Below are 18,094 nucleotides of genomic sequence, written 5' to 3'. Positions count from 1 at the left end.
AGATATATCATGAGTTGACATATTTCGACTCGATGAGATCTGGAAACCAAGACAAGAGCCAAAAACCACAGCTTCTCTTGAGTCAGATCTCTCGATCGCCTGGGTGTAACTTTAGCAGTACTTCTTCTACCAAATAATGCAACTGACAGGCAAGACAAAGTATGCTCAAACAAACATGCTGCAAAGCACTAGAAAGTTATTATTAAATTATTTGCATTACCAAATTCATTCAATAATATTGAAGATTTTGGAATTAAATGATTACCTGGCATGACATCAGAGCCAGGTTTAAATTGTCAAAAACCGGTCCTCACATAAGAATTGATGCCAAGTCAAATTGTTGTCTCATTTCATATTTACTTAAGGATTTTTGTGATGTACTCTTTTTCTTTTTCTTTTTTTTTGGTACAAAGTAGCTTACACGCGATGGATGTGAGTGTAGCTAATTGAATCAGAAAAGATGAGTATGAGCAAGAGAATCGGACCAATGCAGGGTCTGCCCGAGCAAAGAAAAAACTATATATCTCATCAAAATGTTTGCTAAGAGATGACATCATGTTGCTACCGAAGCATGCTTATGCAAGATTCTTTTTTTATCTCTCCGAAATCTTCCTCGCATTGCCAAGTCTGTACTCGATCTCAGAAAAGTCCGGACGGCAAATCAATGTTCCTCATGTTAGATGTAAATTCGCTCCCTGGGTTCCCATCAACATCACGCTGCCGAGGGGAATCAGATTCCCAGTGCGTTATTTTACTAGGAAAATATCAGAGATCGAGCTGGCGGTCCAAACTCGGAGCTATAACGAGATATTGGTACTGAACGAATCCTGGTGGCGGCAGTCCAGCAATTGGTGGGTAATGGGGAGCTACAAGCACTGCCTCTTCTTCACTCGGAAGCTCCGGCGGAAGGTGGCCTTCGAGCCCGACACCGATGGCGGCAACCACATGGGGCCCGACGATCTCCTCTGCTTCCTCGCCGAGGCCCAGGGCGAGGCCGGCGCCACCCTCGCCGACGCCAAGCTGATCGTAGACCGGGTCCGGCTGCTCCACTACCTCCACCACCTCCTCGGCCGCCCACTCCTCACGCTGGTGGACTTCCACAGCCGCTACCTCTTCTCCGACGAGCTCAACCCACCCATCCAGGCACAGGTCCGTTTCCCACGCGCGAACCCAGGATCTAACATGGTAGACTAGGCATAGCGCTACGCCTCGGGTCAAGCGTCACCTTTCTGCTCTTGCAGCTCGCGAGAAGAAAAAAAATGGATTATTAATTAGCGGGGTCAAATAAATACATCATCATGCAAAAATTGCTTACAATGAAAAGAAAGGTTGGTTTCTGATTACATAATATGTTCATCATGCAAAAATTGCTTACAATGAAAAGAAAGATTGGTTTCTGGTAACATAATATGTGCCTTAATTATGCAGCTCAAGTTGCACAACTAATCAGAATTTGCCACATATCCTGATTGTAGATATCTCGTGCAGTCTTAACTAAGATTGCAAAGAATCTGCACTCCTAATTCATGCATACAAATAGTTTACTTTCCATGTAGCCAAGGGACTAGCATATAACTCGTGAAAAGTAGTGCAGCACGCAGAAAATGGCCAAATATCGAGCGGACAGAGCAGCATTATGTGAGCGCAAGAAATATTTTGCATTCACCAATTGGTGTCTCAAAGCATTTTCTATATATTCCATACAAATGGAGAGCGAAATTTTTATTTCATAGCTAAGTTAAATTATGGTACTTTTATATGGACCACCCAGGGACTTACAGTAATACTCTAGTTGTAAAGTGATGAACATAACTTCGACCCTCATGCAATATCTGATATTTTCCTCCAAAACTATATATTTCTCATGGCAGCTGCGAACCTTATGTTAATTTGCTTTTTTTTTATATCTCTTAAAGTAAAAATAGTTGTTTGATTAAGGGTTGTTCTTTTATTATTTATTTTTTGGTACTAACATGAGGTGTTTCAAATTAATTTTTTATTCCAGGTTCGCCAAGATATGACTGCTCCATTGTCTCATTATTACATGTACACAGGCCATAATTCATACTTGACCGGAAACCAGCTTAACAGCAAGTGCAGTGATGTCCCAATCATAGAAGCGTTGCAGAGAGGTGTCAGAGTAATTGAGCTGGATTTGTGGCCAAATTCTGCAAAAGATAATGTTAAAGTTTTCCATGGAAGGTATTTCCAACCCTATCAAAATCTTTATTGATGTTATTGTTGTGATGCTCAATATTACTTGTTATTGAGATTGTGGATTCTGCGTAAAATGTGTAACCTAGCTGTCTCGTGCAACAGATATTCGCCACCTTAAAGTGGTTGATGATGTTGTAAGAAAAGTTTGAAAATCCTATCAATCTATCTGTCTGTCTGTCTGTCTATCTACCCATCTATCTATAGTTAATTTCAATATCCACTTGATGATAGTTTTGTTCTTCAACAGTGGGCACAATATTAGCATTATTAACTAGGGATGCTCTGTTTTCTCCAAGACACTGCTAACAAGGTTAATTTCCTTGAAATCATAATTTGAAACAAGGCCTGAAAAAGTGCTCTTCTTATGCTGATTAGGCCTTTTCTTTCTGCTACCAACTGTAGACTCAGCTGATTGCATATATCTTTAATTTAAAGCCTTTATATTTTAATCTTTCCTTCATGTTGGCACTACCCTTAGTAACTTGCTTACTGCATTTGAAGGACACTGACAAAACCAGTGAAACTCATCAAATGTTTGAGGTCCATTAAAGAGTATGCTTTTTGTGCATCGGAGTACCCTGTTGTGATAACTCTAGAGGACCACCTCACCCCAGATCTTCAGGCTAAACTAGCTGATGTGAGTATCATTCTAAATTTGAATTTGTAGTTCTCTGGATCCTTAATTTTAAGTGTGGTATTCGTTTTTTTCAGATGATCACTGGAATATTTGGAGACATGCTTTATTACCCCCAGACAGAAACTCTTGAGGATTTTCCTTCTCCAGATGCTCTTAAGAAGATGATCATTATTTCGAGTAAACGGCCTAAGGAGAACAACTCTCAAAAGGGAAAGGTAACATCTGATGATGAAACATCGGCAACAGAGTTTACAGAACAAAAACCTGAACTCGAATATGATGATAAGGTGCACATATTTTTTTTTCTTTCATGTTATGATGTATCTTGTATTTATAGGATACCGACTTGAGCAGTTTCTAAGAAAATGTATAAAATGAAGATCAATACCGATCATATGGCACAAAAAGCTTCGCTACATAAACAGCTTCCTCTATCAAACTTAGTTTAGTCACTTTAGGAAAGAAAGCATTGTGGGCTATGGTCACTTGTTCTAGTTTCGGTAATCGTGCTATAGACTGGCTAATAGCATCGGAAGGTCTTAACACAGAGAACTGTATACCAACACTGCTTCTGCATTTTCTTTTTTTTCATTATCAAAGCCTACTAACAGGGCCTTTGTGCTCGGTCTCTTGGCCTGGGTGCTGAGGCCCACTTCGGGAGCCTGATTTTTTTGATATGTCCATACATGTATAAATTTTACTAATCCTAGAGCTTTATTTTCAGAACTTAGATTTGACTCATTGACACTGATCACCATTAAATGCCATCAATCTCTGGCAGAATGATCACGAACGGAACAAACATGATCAGGAGTAAGATACTGATGGTGATGACTTCTTCCTGCAGAATTCAGCACCTCAATACAGACTACTTATCACTATTCATGCTCAGAAACCTAAAGGCCGGCTGGGAGACTCGCTAAAGCTGGATCATGACCAAGTAAAGCGGCTTAGCTTGAGCGAGCAGGAGTTTGTTAAGGCAGCAGCATCCCATAGAGATGATGTAGTAAGGTAATATTTACATTCTTAATAAACATCAATCTATTTGAGACTAAATATGTGGTTTGGTTGATCAGAAGGTCTAGTTTCCTTGGATGTCAGAACAAAGCCGAGCCATTTATCATGGCGATTACTTAACCACCTGCAGATGTTCTATTTTATTTTCTAGATGAGTCAAATTAGTGTATTTTTAATTTATGCTCTGTGTGGCAGAAGCTGCAGAAAGGAGACTAGCCTGACACATTCTTGTCCTCTTTAATCTGACTGAGAATTGTTCTGCTTGGCATCATAGGTTCACTCAGAAGAATTTGATCAGGATATACCCGAAAGGTACACGTATTACCTCTTCTAACTACAAACCTTTGCTTGGGTGGCGGCATGGTGCACAGATGGTTGCATTTAACATGCAGGTTAGCTTCCATGCTCAACAAGTGAGCTGATAATTTGCTATGATCAGTTACGCTCGCATAACTCATGATCTTTCTTTTATATTTAACAAAAACATCAGTGTTGGAATTTCAGATGGGTAAATTGATGAGAACTAGAGATCGTTGCTTTGTGAACTTTTGATTTAAAATAAGAAACAACATTATAGTTGTTGTGAGACTTATCAAATTTTCTGCTAAGATTGAGGCTTATATAAGGTTTATATACATATAATAACAACAAAATGCTGGTTACAGACATCCCTTGCAGACTTTGTTAGCCCCATCTTTTTCCTAGACAGAAAAAAGAAAAATCCCTTGCAGACTTTCCTTATGCTGATTCATTGTTTTCAAACACGAGCAGGACACGTTTGGATGACGGTACCTAATACTACATGGTAAAAGTTCGGGCAGCTTGTAAATTTAATTGGTTAAAACAAGCAATTATGCAAATGTTAAGCATCTTCACTTGCAAACTACATCTTACCATACCGAATGAGCAAATTCTTCAACTATTGGGTGTCTGATATTTGTTGCCTCTCTCTCTCTCTCTAGATTTTGGTCTGTCAAATTGCTGGCTGCTTGTTAAGATGGGCATTATTTATTTTTCTTTACCCTCATCATAGATCAATAATTAGTGATAATTAGAATACCTCTTAGAATAAGTTTTTTTTTCTGTTTTTCATATTATGTTTGATGAGATAGAACACTGCTGAATGCTGAGTTGGAATTATGAAGGGAAACATTGGAGAGTAAAGTTCATAAATTATATGAGCGGAAAAGATAGTGTACAGCAATCAAGGTTTTACAAATAAAATCACACAACTCAACAAACTGATTTCTTTATTATGTTTTTCCATTTTAATCCTAAATCATCACAAAAAATGCTAAAAATTAGAAAATTTCCTATAGAAACCCGAAGAAATTCATACACAAGATTATCACATGAATTCCAAACAAGATCACATGAATAAAATTGTTATTGTTGATTTCTCAACAAAAAAAAAAATTAAGTTTCCATTTTTGTCCAAACTCAATTCCCCTAGCATAGATAATCCCATATGTCATTTTCTTATTAATCTATATATTGAGGATTTCCACAAATTGGCACTTCATAGACTGATTAGTTTGTCTGTCTTCCCCTTTGATAGGGACATGGAAGATCTCTTTGGCTGATGCATGGATTTTTCAGAGCCAATGGTGGTTGTGGTTATGTAAAAAAGCCTGATTTCTTGCTAGAGGCCAATCCAAATGGTCAGGTATTTGATCCCAAAGCAAGATTACCTGTGAAGAAAACCTTAAAGGTGGGTCCTTTGTGAATTATATATGCATCTATCCTCCTTTTGCCAAGTTTCCTAAATTCATACGCTCATAACAGGTTAAAGTATATATGGGAGACGGATGGCGCTTGGATTTTAAGCATCTGCATTTTGATGTCTATTCCCCTCCAGATTTCTACATGAAGGTCAGAATTTAAAACCATAGTCTCCACCCTGCTTTCTGTGCCTTCCTACTCATGTTTAACTTGGACCTTGCATGTCACAGTTGCTAATGTGATGTGCAATCTTGTTGATATATAACATGGGAAGCAACTTGTGTTTCAATTTCCAGGTAGGGATAGTTGGAGTGCCAGCTGATACCATGCAGAAGAGAACGAGAACGATATATGATGATTGGACACCAGTATGGGATGAGGAATTTGGTTTCCCATTAACTGTTCCAGAACTGGCTTTGCTGAGTTTCAAAGTCCGTAAGTGCAACACGCCCCAGAATGACTTCGGCGGACAGACCTGCCTGCCTGTATTAGAATTGAGGCCGGGGATCCGAGCCGTGCCGCTCTATGACCACAAGGGAGTAAAGCTCAATTCTGCGAAGTTGCTCGTGCGTTTCGAGTTTGTCTGAGACTGCAGCGGAGCTTTGTTGTCTGCTGGACTTCCCCTAACCATGAAATTATACAACTTTGTGTTATAACTTTGTGCAGTTTGCTGCAGAAGCTGTGGTTTGTTGGATATCATTGAGGAGGGTTTCAGACTATAACATGCATTCCTACAGTTCAGTGGACATCTAAATGACTATGATATTAGTAATTTTGTGATTTAGATCTTGTACATGGTGAAAGAAGAATAATACTCATGACAGCAGCAGCAACAGTGAAATGCTGCTATGATTCCCATTCAATTTTTTTATCTTCCAAATCTTTTGTTTCCCCTTCTTTTGTGGTGGTTGCTTGATTGCTTGCTCAGTGATTATTCAGAATGTTCTACCCTTTGGATTCAGATCTCAAGCTATTACAGATTTAATTGTTTTGTGAGATGGCATTCTTATGCTCTTCATAACGCATGGAGAACATCAAGCCAAGACTAGAAAAAACCTTAGGGATTAGGTTCGGATACCGTGGTCAATAACTGCTGTATTTTAAAAAGGAAAATTCATAACACCAACTCTTTCTGATTCGTAGGTTTTACACTTTGTTGACAGTTGCCAATGAAAGTCTTAAGAAACATTGCTTAAATATGACATTAGTTGTACCTTTTTTATCATCTCGCCCAATGTCGTTGGCATATTTTTCTGGTTTTTTAACTAGGAGTGGAAGAAACCTTATGGAAATCATGCCATATTAGTGCAGAATGTCCTGTTTTCAAGACCAATTCCCATTAGCGGGACCAGCTACATGGTGTCCAATTAATGATCCCATCCTTGAGAGACGTCCATCCATCTCCCACGTATCACAGGAGCGGAGAATCGAGCGTTGGCCGACCAACGGCAGCACCAGCTTTTAGGATCAGCACACGACTTTTTCGCTCCACGTGTTGTTGTGATAGTTTTTTCTATATTCAAGAATTTTCCTCAGCAAGTTATCTTCCTTATTGCTTCAGAAGATCTTCACTTATTTAATGAATGGTCTACTCTTTGCAACCATAAGCTTCTCTCTGAATTGGAGATATCTGGTCCAAAGTCAAAAACATACAAGGGCAGCTTGCAAGAGATTGGATGACAACTTCTTCCTCCCATTTCATCCCACCTAAAAATAATCTTTGTATTTCTAATTGTTGCAACAAAAAAAAAATGTAATGAAACAAGAAAATAAAAAAAGAGGAGAAAATGTAGAAAAGCACTTAATGTTATTTCGTTTCGTTCGGCCGACCGATCTATGTTTATGAATAGCGATGATGTAAAATTTTGCTATAAAAAATTTGAGATTACAAAATATAAAATTTTCACTGGTTTGAGCTTTCGACTCAAAACCAAATGAAGGAAAGTGGATTGGTGGTAGACCCATTGCCAATTCAGTCAAAGGTTCTTGCATGTTTGGCAAAATTGCAAGTTTGTGAAAAAATTCAGATCGCAAGCTCTCAAGCCTCCCATTTCCTGCTTGCCCCACCCTTTGCAATGGTCTCAAGTACAACTGAATCCGGTCACCCGTTACAGAGTGGTTATCAAATCAACTCAGCAACAGTTCCGAATTCCTCTCTTATATCTCTGAAACTACACTGATTCTGTCGTCTCTGCCCGTTGCTCTCTCTCTCTCTATCTCTCTCTCTGAATCCCTCTTTGCGATGTAAATCTATCTCTTTTTTCGCCATATCAATAAAAGCCGGGTGAGTAATGCCTTCCTTCACTTCGAAAGAGAGAATTTTTCTATCAGTAAAATAATAATCAAAAGGAGCAGCTTAACCGCTCTCCTTCCCAACGGCTATTTTTTAATGTCCTCGCACATTGACTAAGCGGTCATCGCGCCACCAACCGAGCATCGGATCCGGTTCTGCCGACTGCCCGCTAATAAAAAATATTAAGAAAACTCGTGGCCGGCGACGACAGGCTGGCAGCAATAGCCCACAGTTTTCTTAAAGAGAGAAAAAAATAATAATAATAATAACAAAAACAAAACTATAATAAAGAGAGACCGAAGAAAGAGTTGAGGAGATCGATTTGGTGATTAACGTGAAACTTGCCTAAAAAATAATAATAGTCAATAATGATCCAACCTTCAAGCGTCACAAGGCATTCATTAAGTTTAATGAAGCTTAACCACACTGTAATGCTCCACGGATTAATTAATAGAGAGAGAGAGAGAATGGGAGAGAGAGAGTGAGAGGGAGTAGAAAGCGGCGGAGACACCAAGTGGCAGAGAAAGGAGAAGCGAAAAGCTTCGGGAATCCGAAGTACTTCTTGACGGGAAGCTCTTCCGCGGTTCCCTCCCTGCCGTAACCGTCGCCGTTTCCCCTTCCACCTTCTCCGAGAGAGTGTTAGAACTAGAAACCGATATTAGAGAAATAAGAAGCGGCGAACTACGGAAGAGGCGGGAAATGGGGAGCTACAAGTGCTGCCTCTGCTTCACCCGGAAGTTCCGGTGGAGCGAGGCGGCGCCGCCGCCGGACGTGGTGGCGGCGTTCGCGGCTTATGCCGAGGGCGGGGCCCACATGGGGCCGGAGCAGCTCCGGCGGTTCCTCGCCGAGGCCCAGGGCGAGTCCGGCGCCACCCTCGCCGACGCCGAGCGGATTATCTACCAGGTCCGGCAGCTCCGCCACCGCCACCACCTTCTCGGCCGCCCGCTCCTCGCCCTCGACGACTTCCACCACTTCCTTTTCTCCGACGAGCTCAACCCGCCCATCCAATCCCAGGTCGGTTTGATTACTAGCCCGCTGGAACCCTAGTCTCCGTCGACGTCTCCGTTTCTTTATCGGCGGGGGGTGTGAAGTAACCGCTCGGTTAGGTTATCGCCAATTGTTTTCTAATCTAATTTCCGTTTTAGTCTACGAGGACTTGTTTTGCGAAAGTCATAACTCATCTGGATGGAAGATTTGCGACATTTATTTATCGCGTCAATTTCCTGTGGATGAACGGTTGACCACTAATCATAAAGCAAAGTGAAACATCAAAGATGCAAACTTTCCAAATAAATTGCTTCAAAAAGAGGATTAGGAATTTAGGATGATACTATTATAAAACCGCCCAAATGCAGAGCAAAATTCTGTTCCATGCACCAATTAAGTATTTTATGATATGATAACTTTAATTTGCCTACCAATGGGGTTTGTAGTCATACCATGATTAGTTGTAGATTACTAAGCATGTGCTAGACTTTGTACCTCATTTGCTCTTCTTTTTTCTTTCTTCTAAGCTTTTTTAAGTTTAGTCTGCAGTGTAATCTATACTTATAAACATGATGGTGTATATATTTTTGGCATTAATATGCGATAATTGACAGCAGTCTTTTTATCCCAGGTTCACCAAGATATGACTGCTCCATTATCTCATTATCACATTTACACAGGCCATAATTCATACCTGACAGGAAACCAGCTCAGCAGTGATTGCAGTGATGTCCCAATTATCAAAGCACTGCAGATGGGTGTGAGAGTAATTGAGCTGGATATGTGGCCTAATTCTGCAAAAGATAATGTTGATATTCTTCACGGGAGGTATTGATCCAATGCTCAAAAGTATGCGATATCAGAATTGCTGGTTCTAGTTCGCTTGTGGCGATCTTGCTCTCTTGTTCGGCAGACATTTGTATCTTAGAAGTCCACACTGATGGTCCAAGAAAAATTGGATTATGATGATGACATGGGAGTCTAGTCTAGTGAGACACTTTGGATAACAGCTGCTAATGAATTCTTTCTAGATTTCATTTGTTCTTTCTTCTATATTTCTTTTATATTTCACAAAAGTTTAAAAAAGATCATATTATTCTTTTCCTTCATGTTGGTACCATTCTTATATCTTGTCTCTGCATCTGAAGGACGCTGACTTCTCCAGTAGAGCTCATCAAATGCTTGAGGTCCATTAGAGAGTATGCTTTTTGTGCATCACCATATCCCCTTGTGATAACTCTGGAGGACCACCTTACACCAGATCTTCAGGCTAAAGTAGCTGAGGTGGACGTTATTTTCTACACTTGAATTTAGATGTTAAATGTTCTCAAATTCTCGCTTTCAACTGTCACGTACATTTTCTTATAGATGGCCGCTCAAACTTTTGGAGACATGCTTTATTACCCTGAGAAAGATTCTCTTAAGGAATTTCCTTCTCCAGATTCTCTAAAGAATAAGATCATTATTTCAACAAAACCACCCAAGGAGTACCTCAAATCTAAGAATTCTAAGGAGAACGACGCTCAAAAGGGAAATTATACATCTGATGAAGAAACATGGGATAAGGAGGTTACAATTCAAAAATCTGAACTTGAATCTGATGACAAGGTACAATTCTTGCTTTAAAAATGCATGTGTTCTTGTTCTTCAGAAAAGTTTGACCTGTTAACATTCATTCTCATTAAATTTCATTGATCTTTGGTAGAATGAAGATGAACAGAATGATCAGGAGGACCGGGATGAGGAAGATTCTGATGATGATGATGACGACGACGATGACCAAAGCTTCCAGCAAAATTCAGCACCTGAGTACAAACGCTTGATCGCTATTCATGCTGGGAAGCCTAAAGGTCCGTTGAGAGATGCACTAAAGGTGGATCTTGATAAAGTAAAGCGTCTTAGTTTGAGTGAGCAACAGTTTGCAAAGGCAGCAGCATCACATGGGACTGATATAGTAAGGTGATTTTTATAGTCACACGGGAACATTCATTTTATGGAGATTGCGTGTGTGGTTAGGTAATCAGCTGATTCTTGAGATGTCATAATGTCATAACATACCAATCACTTTTGTCAAGACAACTCCATGAAAAAATTGTGACCACCTGTAGATCTTTTTCTATACAAGTTAAATGATTTGTATCTTTAAGATAAGCTATTCTTCAAGATAACAAAAGCAAACTTAACACGTTCATCATTCTTTTTGTTGTTTTTTCCTTTTTGATCAAAATGTTCATCATTGCTTGTTCAAGTGCTTGATTTGCTTGAATTCCAATGTATAGGTTCACTCAGCAGAATCTGCTCAGAATATACCCAAAGGGTACCCGTTTTACCTCTTCTAATTACAAACCATTGGTTGGATGGATGCATGGTGCACAGATGGTTGCATTTAATATGCAGGTGAGCTTATATGCTTAGCATGCAGCTAACAATTTTCTATTATCAGTTATGGTGCTGTCTTTACTCGTGATTCATGATTCATGATTCATGCAGGGCTATAGATCTTCTTATTGTACTATTGACTTTTCAAAAGCATAATATTGGAATGGGAGTTAAGCACCTGCCATCTTCCGCTGTTCTTCCTTCTCTTCCCCTTAATGCCATTTGTTTGTTGTTTCTGCTCTGATGGTTCCATGTGGATTAGGTTGTATTATATAACCCTGTTTCATTCTCTCAATTAAGGTTGATGGGTCCTAGTTCGGTACATGTCTTCTATTTTTTCTTTTTTCCTAAACAAAGTGGGATCTAAGGAATATTTGTATGGCAAACATTTGGCACATATCTGATTGAGCGATTGGGTATAAGATTACTAATTGTGGCAAGACTTTATGCAAGAATTTTGCTTTGATGAGCTTTCTTGCTGAGTGATATATTTTTGACATTCTAAAACAATGGGCAGCTAAGAACATTCTCCCTGTCTTTTATCTGTTCTGATCTCATTCTTCTAACAAAGGGAGAGAATTTTGGGTGACTGTATTGAATGCTACAAGATAAAATATGTCGCAACAATGCTAGCAGACTTATTTTATTAGAAAAAAAGTATCTAAATATTAAGTCTCTCCATGCATATGTCATACCATACTATATCGAGCAAGCAATTTTTTCAAATAATTTGATTTTGGAGGTGTTGCCACCTCAAACCTCTTTGTGATAGTGTTTGTGTATACTATTTGACACGCTATAGATCAATAATTGGTTCTAGTTAGGTTGAGGTGCCGTAGCAGAAGTTTTCTGGTATGTTTTGAAATGTTTGATGAGATGGAAATAGGATTCAGTATTAAGTTAGAATTTTAGAAGACTCTTTGGAGAGTAAGGTCCATACATTAGTTAAGCATAAAAAATAGGACAATGTAGAATTTTATGTATCTTTAGAAGAGAGAAGCTTTTGCTAATGTAATCACACAACTGTGCTGCAAACTCATTTGTTTATTATTTTTACGAAGCAAATCTCTCAAAATATTAAGGAAACTCTGATAGAAACTAGACTAGACGTGTTTTGTATTAAGAAAGACCTAACCATGTGAAAATTCATACCTAGCATGATCACATGGATATAATTCATACCCATCTGTTTACTTTGATCTTATTGAAATTTTCATTAGTTGGCATTTTAATGTGCCTTTCCTTCGACAGGGATATGGAAGGTCTCTATGGTTGATGCATGGATTTTTTAGAGCAAATGGAGGCTGTGGTTATATAAAAAAGGCTGATTTCTTGTTAAAGGCTGGTCTAGATGGCCAGGCGTTTGACCCCAAAAAAACTTTTCCTGTGAAGAAAACCTTGAAGGTGTGAAATTTATCTGCACCTCTCCGCTTTTTGCCAACTTTGCTAAATATCTGTGCTTATAACAGGTTAAAGTATACATGGGGGATGGATGGAGGATGGATTTTAAGCAGACACACTTCGATGCATATTCCCCTCCAGATTTCTATACGAAGGTCAGAATATAAAAATGGTTACTTCTACCACAGCTTTTTCTGTATGTTTCCATTGATTATGGTTGGCCAAGGCATTTTGTCTTCCATTCTGTAGGATCTGCCATCTTGGCTGATTCAGAGTACATATAATATTATTTGCCCAAAATAACAAGAGTGTAATTTCGCAAATAAAAGCATAGAGAAGTCTGTGAATAATCACTTGTTCAACCTTCAGGTAGGGATAGCTGGAGTGCCAGCTGATACTGTAACGAAGAAAACTAGAACTATTGAAGATGATTGGACACCAGTCTGGGATGAGGAATTCAGCTTCCCATTAACTGTTCCAGAACTGGCTCTGCTGAGGGTCGAAGTTCATGAGTATGACTTTTCTGAGAAGGATGACTTCGGTGGACAAACCTGCCTTCCGGTATCGGAGTTGAGGTCAGGGATCCGAGCAGTTCCACTCTATGACCGCAAGGGAATGAAGTTCAAATCTGTGAAGTTGCTCATGCGATTTGAGTCTGTCTGAGACTGCAGCAGAAGCTTGGTTTTGTTGGAACTTCAATAGCCTTGGAATAGTTTGTGCTGTGTTGTAACTTATTTGGTAGGCTGCAGAACCAATAGCTTTTGATCTTGCAGTAGGCTCTGTATTTTAAGTTGTGCTCCTACAATTTGGTATACCTCTGTAGGTCAACTTTTAGCGTCGTTATTTAGATCTCCCGTACTTATTAAATTAAGATTTTTCTGTTTTTTGCTGAACTTGTCCAAAACTCCATTTGCAAACTTTTATGTCCCACCTTTCTGAAGGCTACGGTCTTCTTGATTGCTCACCAACTTGTGATTCAAAATCTTCTATCATGCAGGTAGCATGATTTGATTGATTTTGAAACTATTCTATTGATCGAATTCTATCAGAAGTCCACAGAAACAGAAGTGTGCAGTAGTATGTTGATCTAGTAAATTAATTAATTTCCTAGGTAAGTGTCATGTTTTACAATATTGGAAGAGAAATAGAGAGAGAGGAAGAGGTTGTTCATAGGAGAAGTAAAAAAGAAGAAAAAGAAAAAGAAGAGACAGTAAATACAGAGAGAGAGAGAGAGAGGTGAGAGACATCAAAGCGTTACAGTGGGCAATTCATAAACATTCTTTTTTAGTAGTACTTCCAATTATCAAATTTTTGGGTCTTTTTGGAAGCAGGAGCTTGGTTTATAACTTGCAGTAATTCTCTCTAGAACAATTTAACCATTGTCTGACCAACAAATTTACCCAAGAATCTGATTAAAGAAAGAAAAGACTCTTGATCATAGATCTCCATCAGAAAGATTCTCAACAAGCAACAAGAGAATGTTATGCATAAGTTATGGGCCAAAGGAACTAATATCCTATGCAACATTTACTTAGTCCTCAACCAAGAAGATCACCCCATCATTGCGAAGGAAATCATGTGTCGTATGATCTACCACCTGAAAAAAAAAAAGCAAAAAAACAGAGAAAAAAGATTCATTATAAAAGGGGTAAAAAGAAGAGGCACATGCATGCAACATGTCAGCTTTCTTAAGTACATTACATATGCAACAAAAGTATGAGAACTTTTCCATACAAAGTTAAAAGAAACATCACTAGAATCATTCTAATACAACTCAACGCTGTCCATTCCAGCATGTCTAAACTGCAATGAAGAATTTTATGGTTAACAACTTAACATGATGAGTAAGTTCAATTTCACTACCCACCAATGGATTTTTTAGGTTTCAGTTCCAGCCCCATTTTGCCTAAAGTGGCCTTGGCCAAGACATCAATTATTCAAGGGTCCATATCAGGTTCAGTTGTGCCACAAAAATCTGCTCAATCCTTACTTGAAATCCTCCTGACTAGAGTTGACTAGTTATATGTAAATTCCATCTCCTCATCAACTCTATGTTATAAAACAGAATGTTCCTAAGACCTGCCATCATTGACAGTCAAAGGTGTTCCGAAGAAAAATACCTAAAATATACTACAAACCAACCAGCATTATTTTAATGATTCTGTAATTCGCCTATCTAATTACCATGGATGATTATGGCATCCAAAACTGCAGATTCCTATAAAAAAAAATAAAAAAAAAATAAAAAAAAAAACATGTTTGGTTTTCATAAGGAAAAAAATCTATCTTCTTTCACATATTACATAAGGTTTTTGGATTATCTGCATTTCCCTGAGGCCCCCATTCTCTACCTTCCCCTTTTCACCTCACATGATATTTAAGCAACTCTAATGTTCTTCAACCATAAGAATGTTTCGATCGTCTCTTCTCCCCCTCTTCAGCTCCCCGATAAAAGTTGAGGTAGCTGTTACTCATCCACACTGAGAGTTTCATCAATTAAATAAGATGAAGACATGATGTTCCAAACATTCAAGGCGCTGTCATATTAAAGCAGGGTGTTTTCAATGGTAATCAACAACCTCTGATTTGATAATCATAAAATTTCTGAGTCAGAAGAGAATGAACTACAGTTCAAATATTAAGTTCTGTAAATAATGGGGAGTAGTTTTTTATTAGTAAGAACTGAAAGGTGGTGTCACTGCACACTCAAGAATTGGAATTTCATGTCCAGACTTAGTTGAGTGGACAATGCACCTTTGTTCCTGCTTCCAACTAAAAAAATTCCACTTCAATAGAAGGAAAGAAAGTTATGAACATCAGATCTATATAAAAGTCTTATCAGAAATCAAATTTAAAATAGCATTAAAAAATAAGCTGCTCCAATTATTAAGAAAAAAAAAAAGAAAATGCTTACATTAGTGTTGCTTAGCTCTAGATTATAGAAATCCATAGTCCTTGTCTTGAACAACGGACCTGCATGCCATGTCCCGACATTAAGCTTCAGAAATTTGGGACCGGCAATTCGAAAAATGCAAACATCTTCAGGATGAGGAGGCATGTAATAATGTCCACAGGTTGATTGCATAAGTTCTCTGCCATCCTCTTTACTAACATTGCTTTCATCCAATATGGAAGCCTTAGCAACACCAAGATACCACTCTTGCCCGCCAACAGAACCAAGGCACTGGGTTACATTTGCATGATGAGTGATTTTAGAAAATTTAAGTTCTCGGTCTTCCAAATGCATTATATATAACCTGTTAAGAGAAAAAGATAAACTATCAAGGCAACAGTTTTTGCAATTGCTTGGGAGATTGGACTCAAAATTGCACATCAGTGCGGAAATGTCAGCCTGTGTCAATGAGAACTTCAGTTCTACATGTCTATATTGGACATTGACATGATCACTCTAAAAGCTGAGATTTGCATAGATAAAATGCTTTTTAGAATCCCATAATTTAGGGGCCAGTGTGCTTCAGTTAGTCATAAGCCATGGCTGCGTAAAATAGCAGAAATTTCGGCATAGATCCTGGGATCAACCAAATATGTGATTCTGATGCTACTTGCACAAAAATATCAGGCTCAGTTCCAGAAATATAAGAAGAGGAAGAAACTCAGACATGCTTATGGTTCAAGGAATGACTTTATATGTTGAAAAACCTACCTTCCAAATTGAAGGTAGATGTGGAAAGAAGCGCATAAAATGATCATTTACAATGAGATGCAATATTGTCTCCAAAGGTGGTCAACAAGTTGAAGATGCCAACTGATATGTATCCACATAGATACAGAGTTGCACGAGACAATTACAGAACCATTCACATTTCAAAGCAGCCTCTCAAATACGGCCACTCATATCCTTCTCGTTTAATCACTGTCTATGGGTATGACCGTATGAGGTGCATCATGTCGTATAGTCTAAATAATAAAGATATGCCACCATGTAAAGTGTAATATCTATACCAATCTGATGGCCAGGCAAAATGTTACAAATAAAAAAGAGATCATAAAGTTCCTTTTATGCATCTAGTCAAGTCCAAGAGCAAGACAGAATAAGGCATTCAAGTCACAAACAAAGAAATTTGGCTATTGTTGACAGAAGCTATGCATCTAAAAACATTTGGAGTTGGGAGGAGTTAGACTCTAGAAAGAATGTAACAACCCAAAATTTATCCAGCGAATAATCGATGTAGGACTAAACACACGCCTCCACGGGTTCTCACATACTCTTTCCGTTTAAACCGTGGCATCCTCGTCAGGTTAAAAATTTAAATCCATTCAAATTTAATCACAAGCACCATGATCGACCCATTGTTTGCCTCAATAGATCTATGCTGCAATGTCCCCTAGTCCATAGATTATGAGATGGATCCGCTCTGATATCATTTATCACGATCCAGCACCTCACCTAAAATAGCTAGACAGAAAGTATTATTTAAGTTTCTTGATCCTATATAAGTATCCAAGATCTACCCGACGAATAATCGATGTGGGACGGGTTCTCACAAAAAATACACCAGTCCTTCCAAAATCCAATCCCTAGTATTCAAATTCCATTCCAATTCTGATTCCAGTCACAAACCAAACATGCCCTTGATGTCTAAGAGGTAGTTTTTGTTTCTATATTTCCAGAAAAAGTAATTGATATAGTAGAATGATAGATTCAGCGAAACAATTTTAGAAATCCAACGCATTTAGTCAGCCACTCATGAAACCCAAATTCCTTCTAACTGTGAAAGTAAAATGCCTTCTTAATAAAGGGAATTCTGGATCAAATGGAGAAGTTTGCAAAAGAGCTAAAAGAAAGAAGAGTGCCAAGACACAATTGCCAGAACGAGAAAAAACGACGACAGCAACAAAAAAAAAAAATCAAGAAAACTGCCTGCCTCAAAAAGTTCCTAAATATGGCCGAGAGAGATGGAGCATCGTATGAAAAGATTAATAAAAGTCTAAAAGAGACCGAGATTTTTCTTTCCTTGGGGTGCCGCGATGGAGCTCCAACTGGGCATCATGGGGCCCGTACTCCTGTCCGTCCGGCGACGCTGAGACCACCTGGCCGAACTCCGCGAAGCTCGCCGGAGTCGCGTCGATGGGCTTCAGCTTGACCATCTTCAAGGCTTTGGAGGAGGAATCCATCTGTATCGCACAAAAAAAAGGGAAAAATAAGAAACCCGGTGCCGCAACGGACGACTTTATTAGCGTCGGAATTCCGCGAACAAAAGTAGGGCAAGAATTTTTTTTCCCCTTTTTTTCCAACCCTTGGATGGTTGGGAACAAGGGGAGGAGAAGCGACGGAATTCAAAGACAAGGGCCTAGGATATGAGGAGACGATAAAATCAAGCTACAGACCAAACGAACTCAAGTCACTAATATCAACATCCAACGATCCAATGATACTATCAGAGAGAGTTCTAATATATCACTTCTATCAATATCCAATA

At 38.8% G+C, this 18,094-nt stretch overlaps 3 protein-coding genes across 3 annotated transcripts; 2 read left to right on the top strand and 1 right to left on the bottom strand.

Annotated features, from left to right (window-relative positions):
* The first annotated feature begins 782 nt into the window (after positions 1–782).
* LOC120110306 (phosphoinositide phospholipase C 6-like) lies at positions 783–6,541 on the top strand. The gene is made up of 9 exons (XM_039124967.3): positions 783–1,149; positions 2,006–2,202; positions 2,719–2,854; positions 2,929–3,141; positions 3,702–3,865; positions 4,146–4,263; positions 5,430–5,582; positions 5,657–5,743; positions 5,890–6,541. Exons 1-9 carry the CDS (start codon positions 859–861, stop codon positions 6,178–6,180), a joined length of 1,650 nt encoding a protein of 549 aa, XP_038980895.2. The 5' UTR covers positions 783–858; the 3' UTR covers positions 6,181–6,541.
* Positions 6,542–8,316: 1,775 nt separating this feature from the next.
* On the top strand, positions 8,317–13,570 carry LOC103718431 (phosphoinositide phospholipase C 6-like). The gene is made up of 9 exons (XM_008807260.5): positions 8,317–8,900; positions 9,505–9,701; positions 10,022–10,157; positions 10,242–10,481; positions 10,579–10,832; positions 11,153–11,270; positions 12,504–12,656; positions 12,722–12,808; positions 13,023–13,570. Exons 1-9 carry the CDS (start codon positions 8,586–8,588, stop codon positions 13,314–13,316), a joined length of 1,794 nt encoding a protein of 597 aa, XP_008805482.1. The 5' UTR covers positions 8,317–8,585; the 3' UTR covers positions 13,317–13,570.
* Positions 13,571–13,913: 343 nt separating this feature from the next.
* On the bottom strand, positions 13,914–17,945 carry LOC103718412 (uncharacterized). Its single transcript, XM_008807222.6, has 3 exons — positions 17,614–17,945; positions 15,568–15,910; positions 13,914–14,250 (listed from the first exon to the last, which is right to left on the bottom strand). Exons 1-3 carry the CDS (start codon positions 17,787–17,789, stop codon positions 14,185–14,187), a joined length of 585 nt encoding a protein of 194 aa, XP_008805444.1. The 5' UTR covers positions 17,790–17,945; the 3' UTR covers positions 13,914–14,184.
* Positions 17,946–18,094: the final 149 nt, after the last annotated feature.

The sequence above is a fragment of the Phoenix dactylifera genome, chromosome 8 (assembly GCF_051530095.1).
Source record: "Phoenix dactylifera cultivar Ajwa chromosome 8, Ajwa_hap1_PhDact_Kaust_v1.1, whole genome shotgun sequence".
Classification (NCBI taxonomy): Eukaryota; Viridiplantae; Streptophyta; class Magnoliopsida; order Arecales; family Arecaceae; genus Phoenix; species Phoenix dactylifera.
This window is presented reverse-complemented; position numbering and strand designations above follow the sequence as displayed.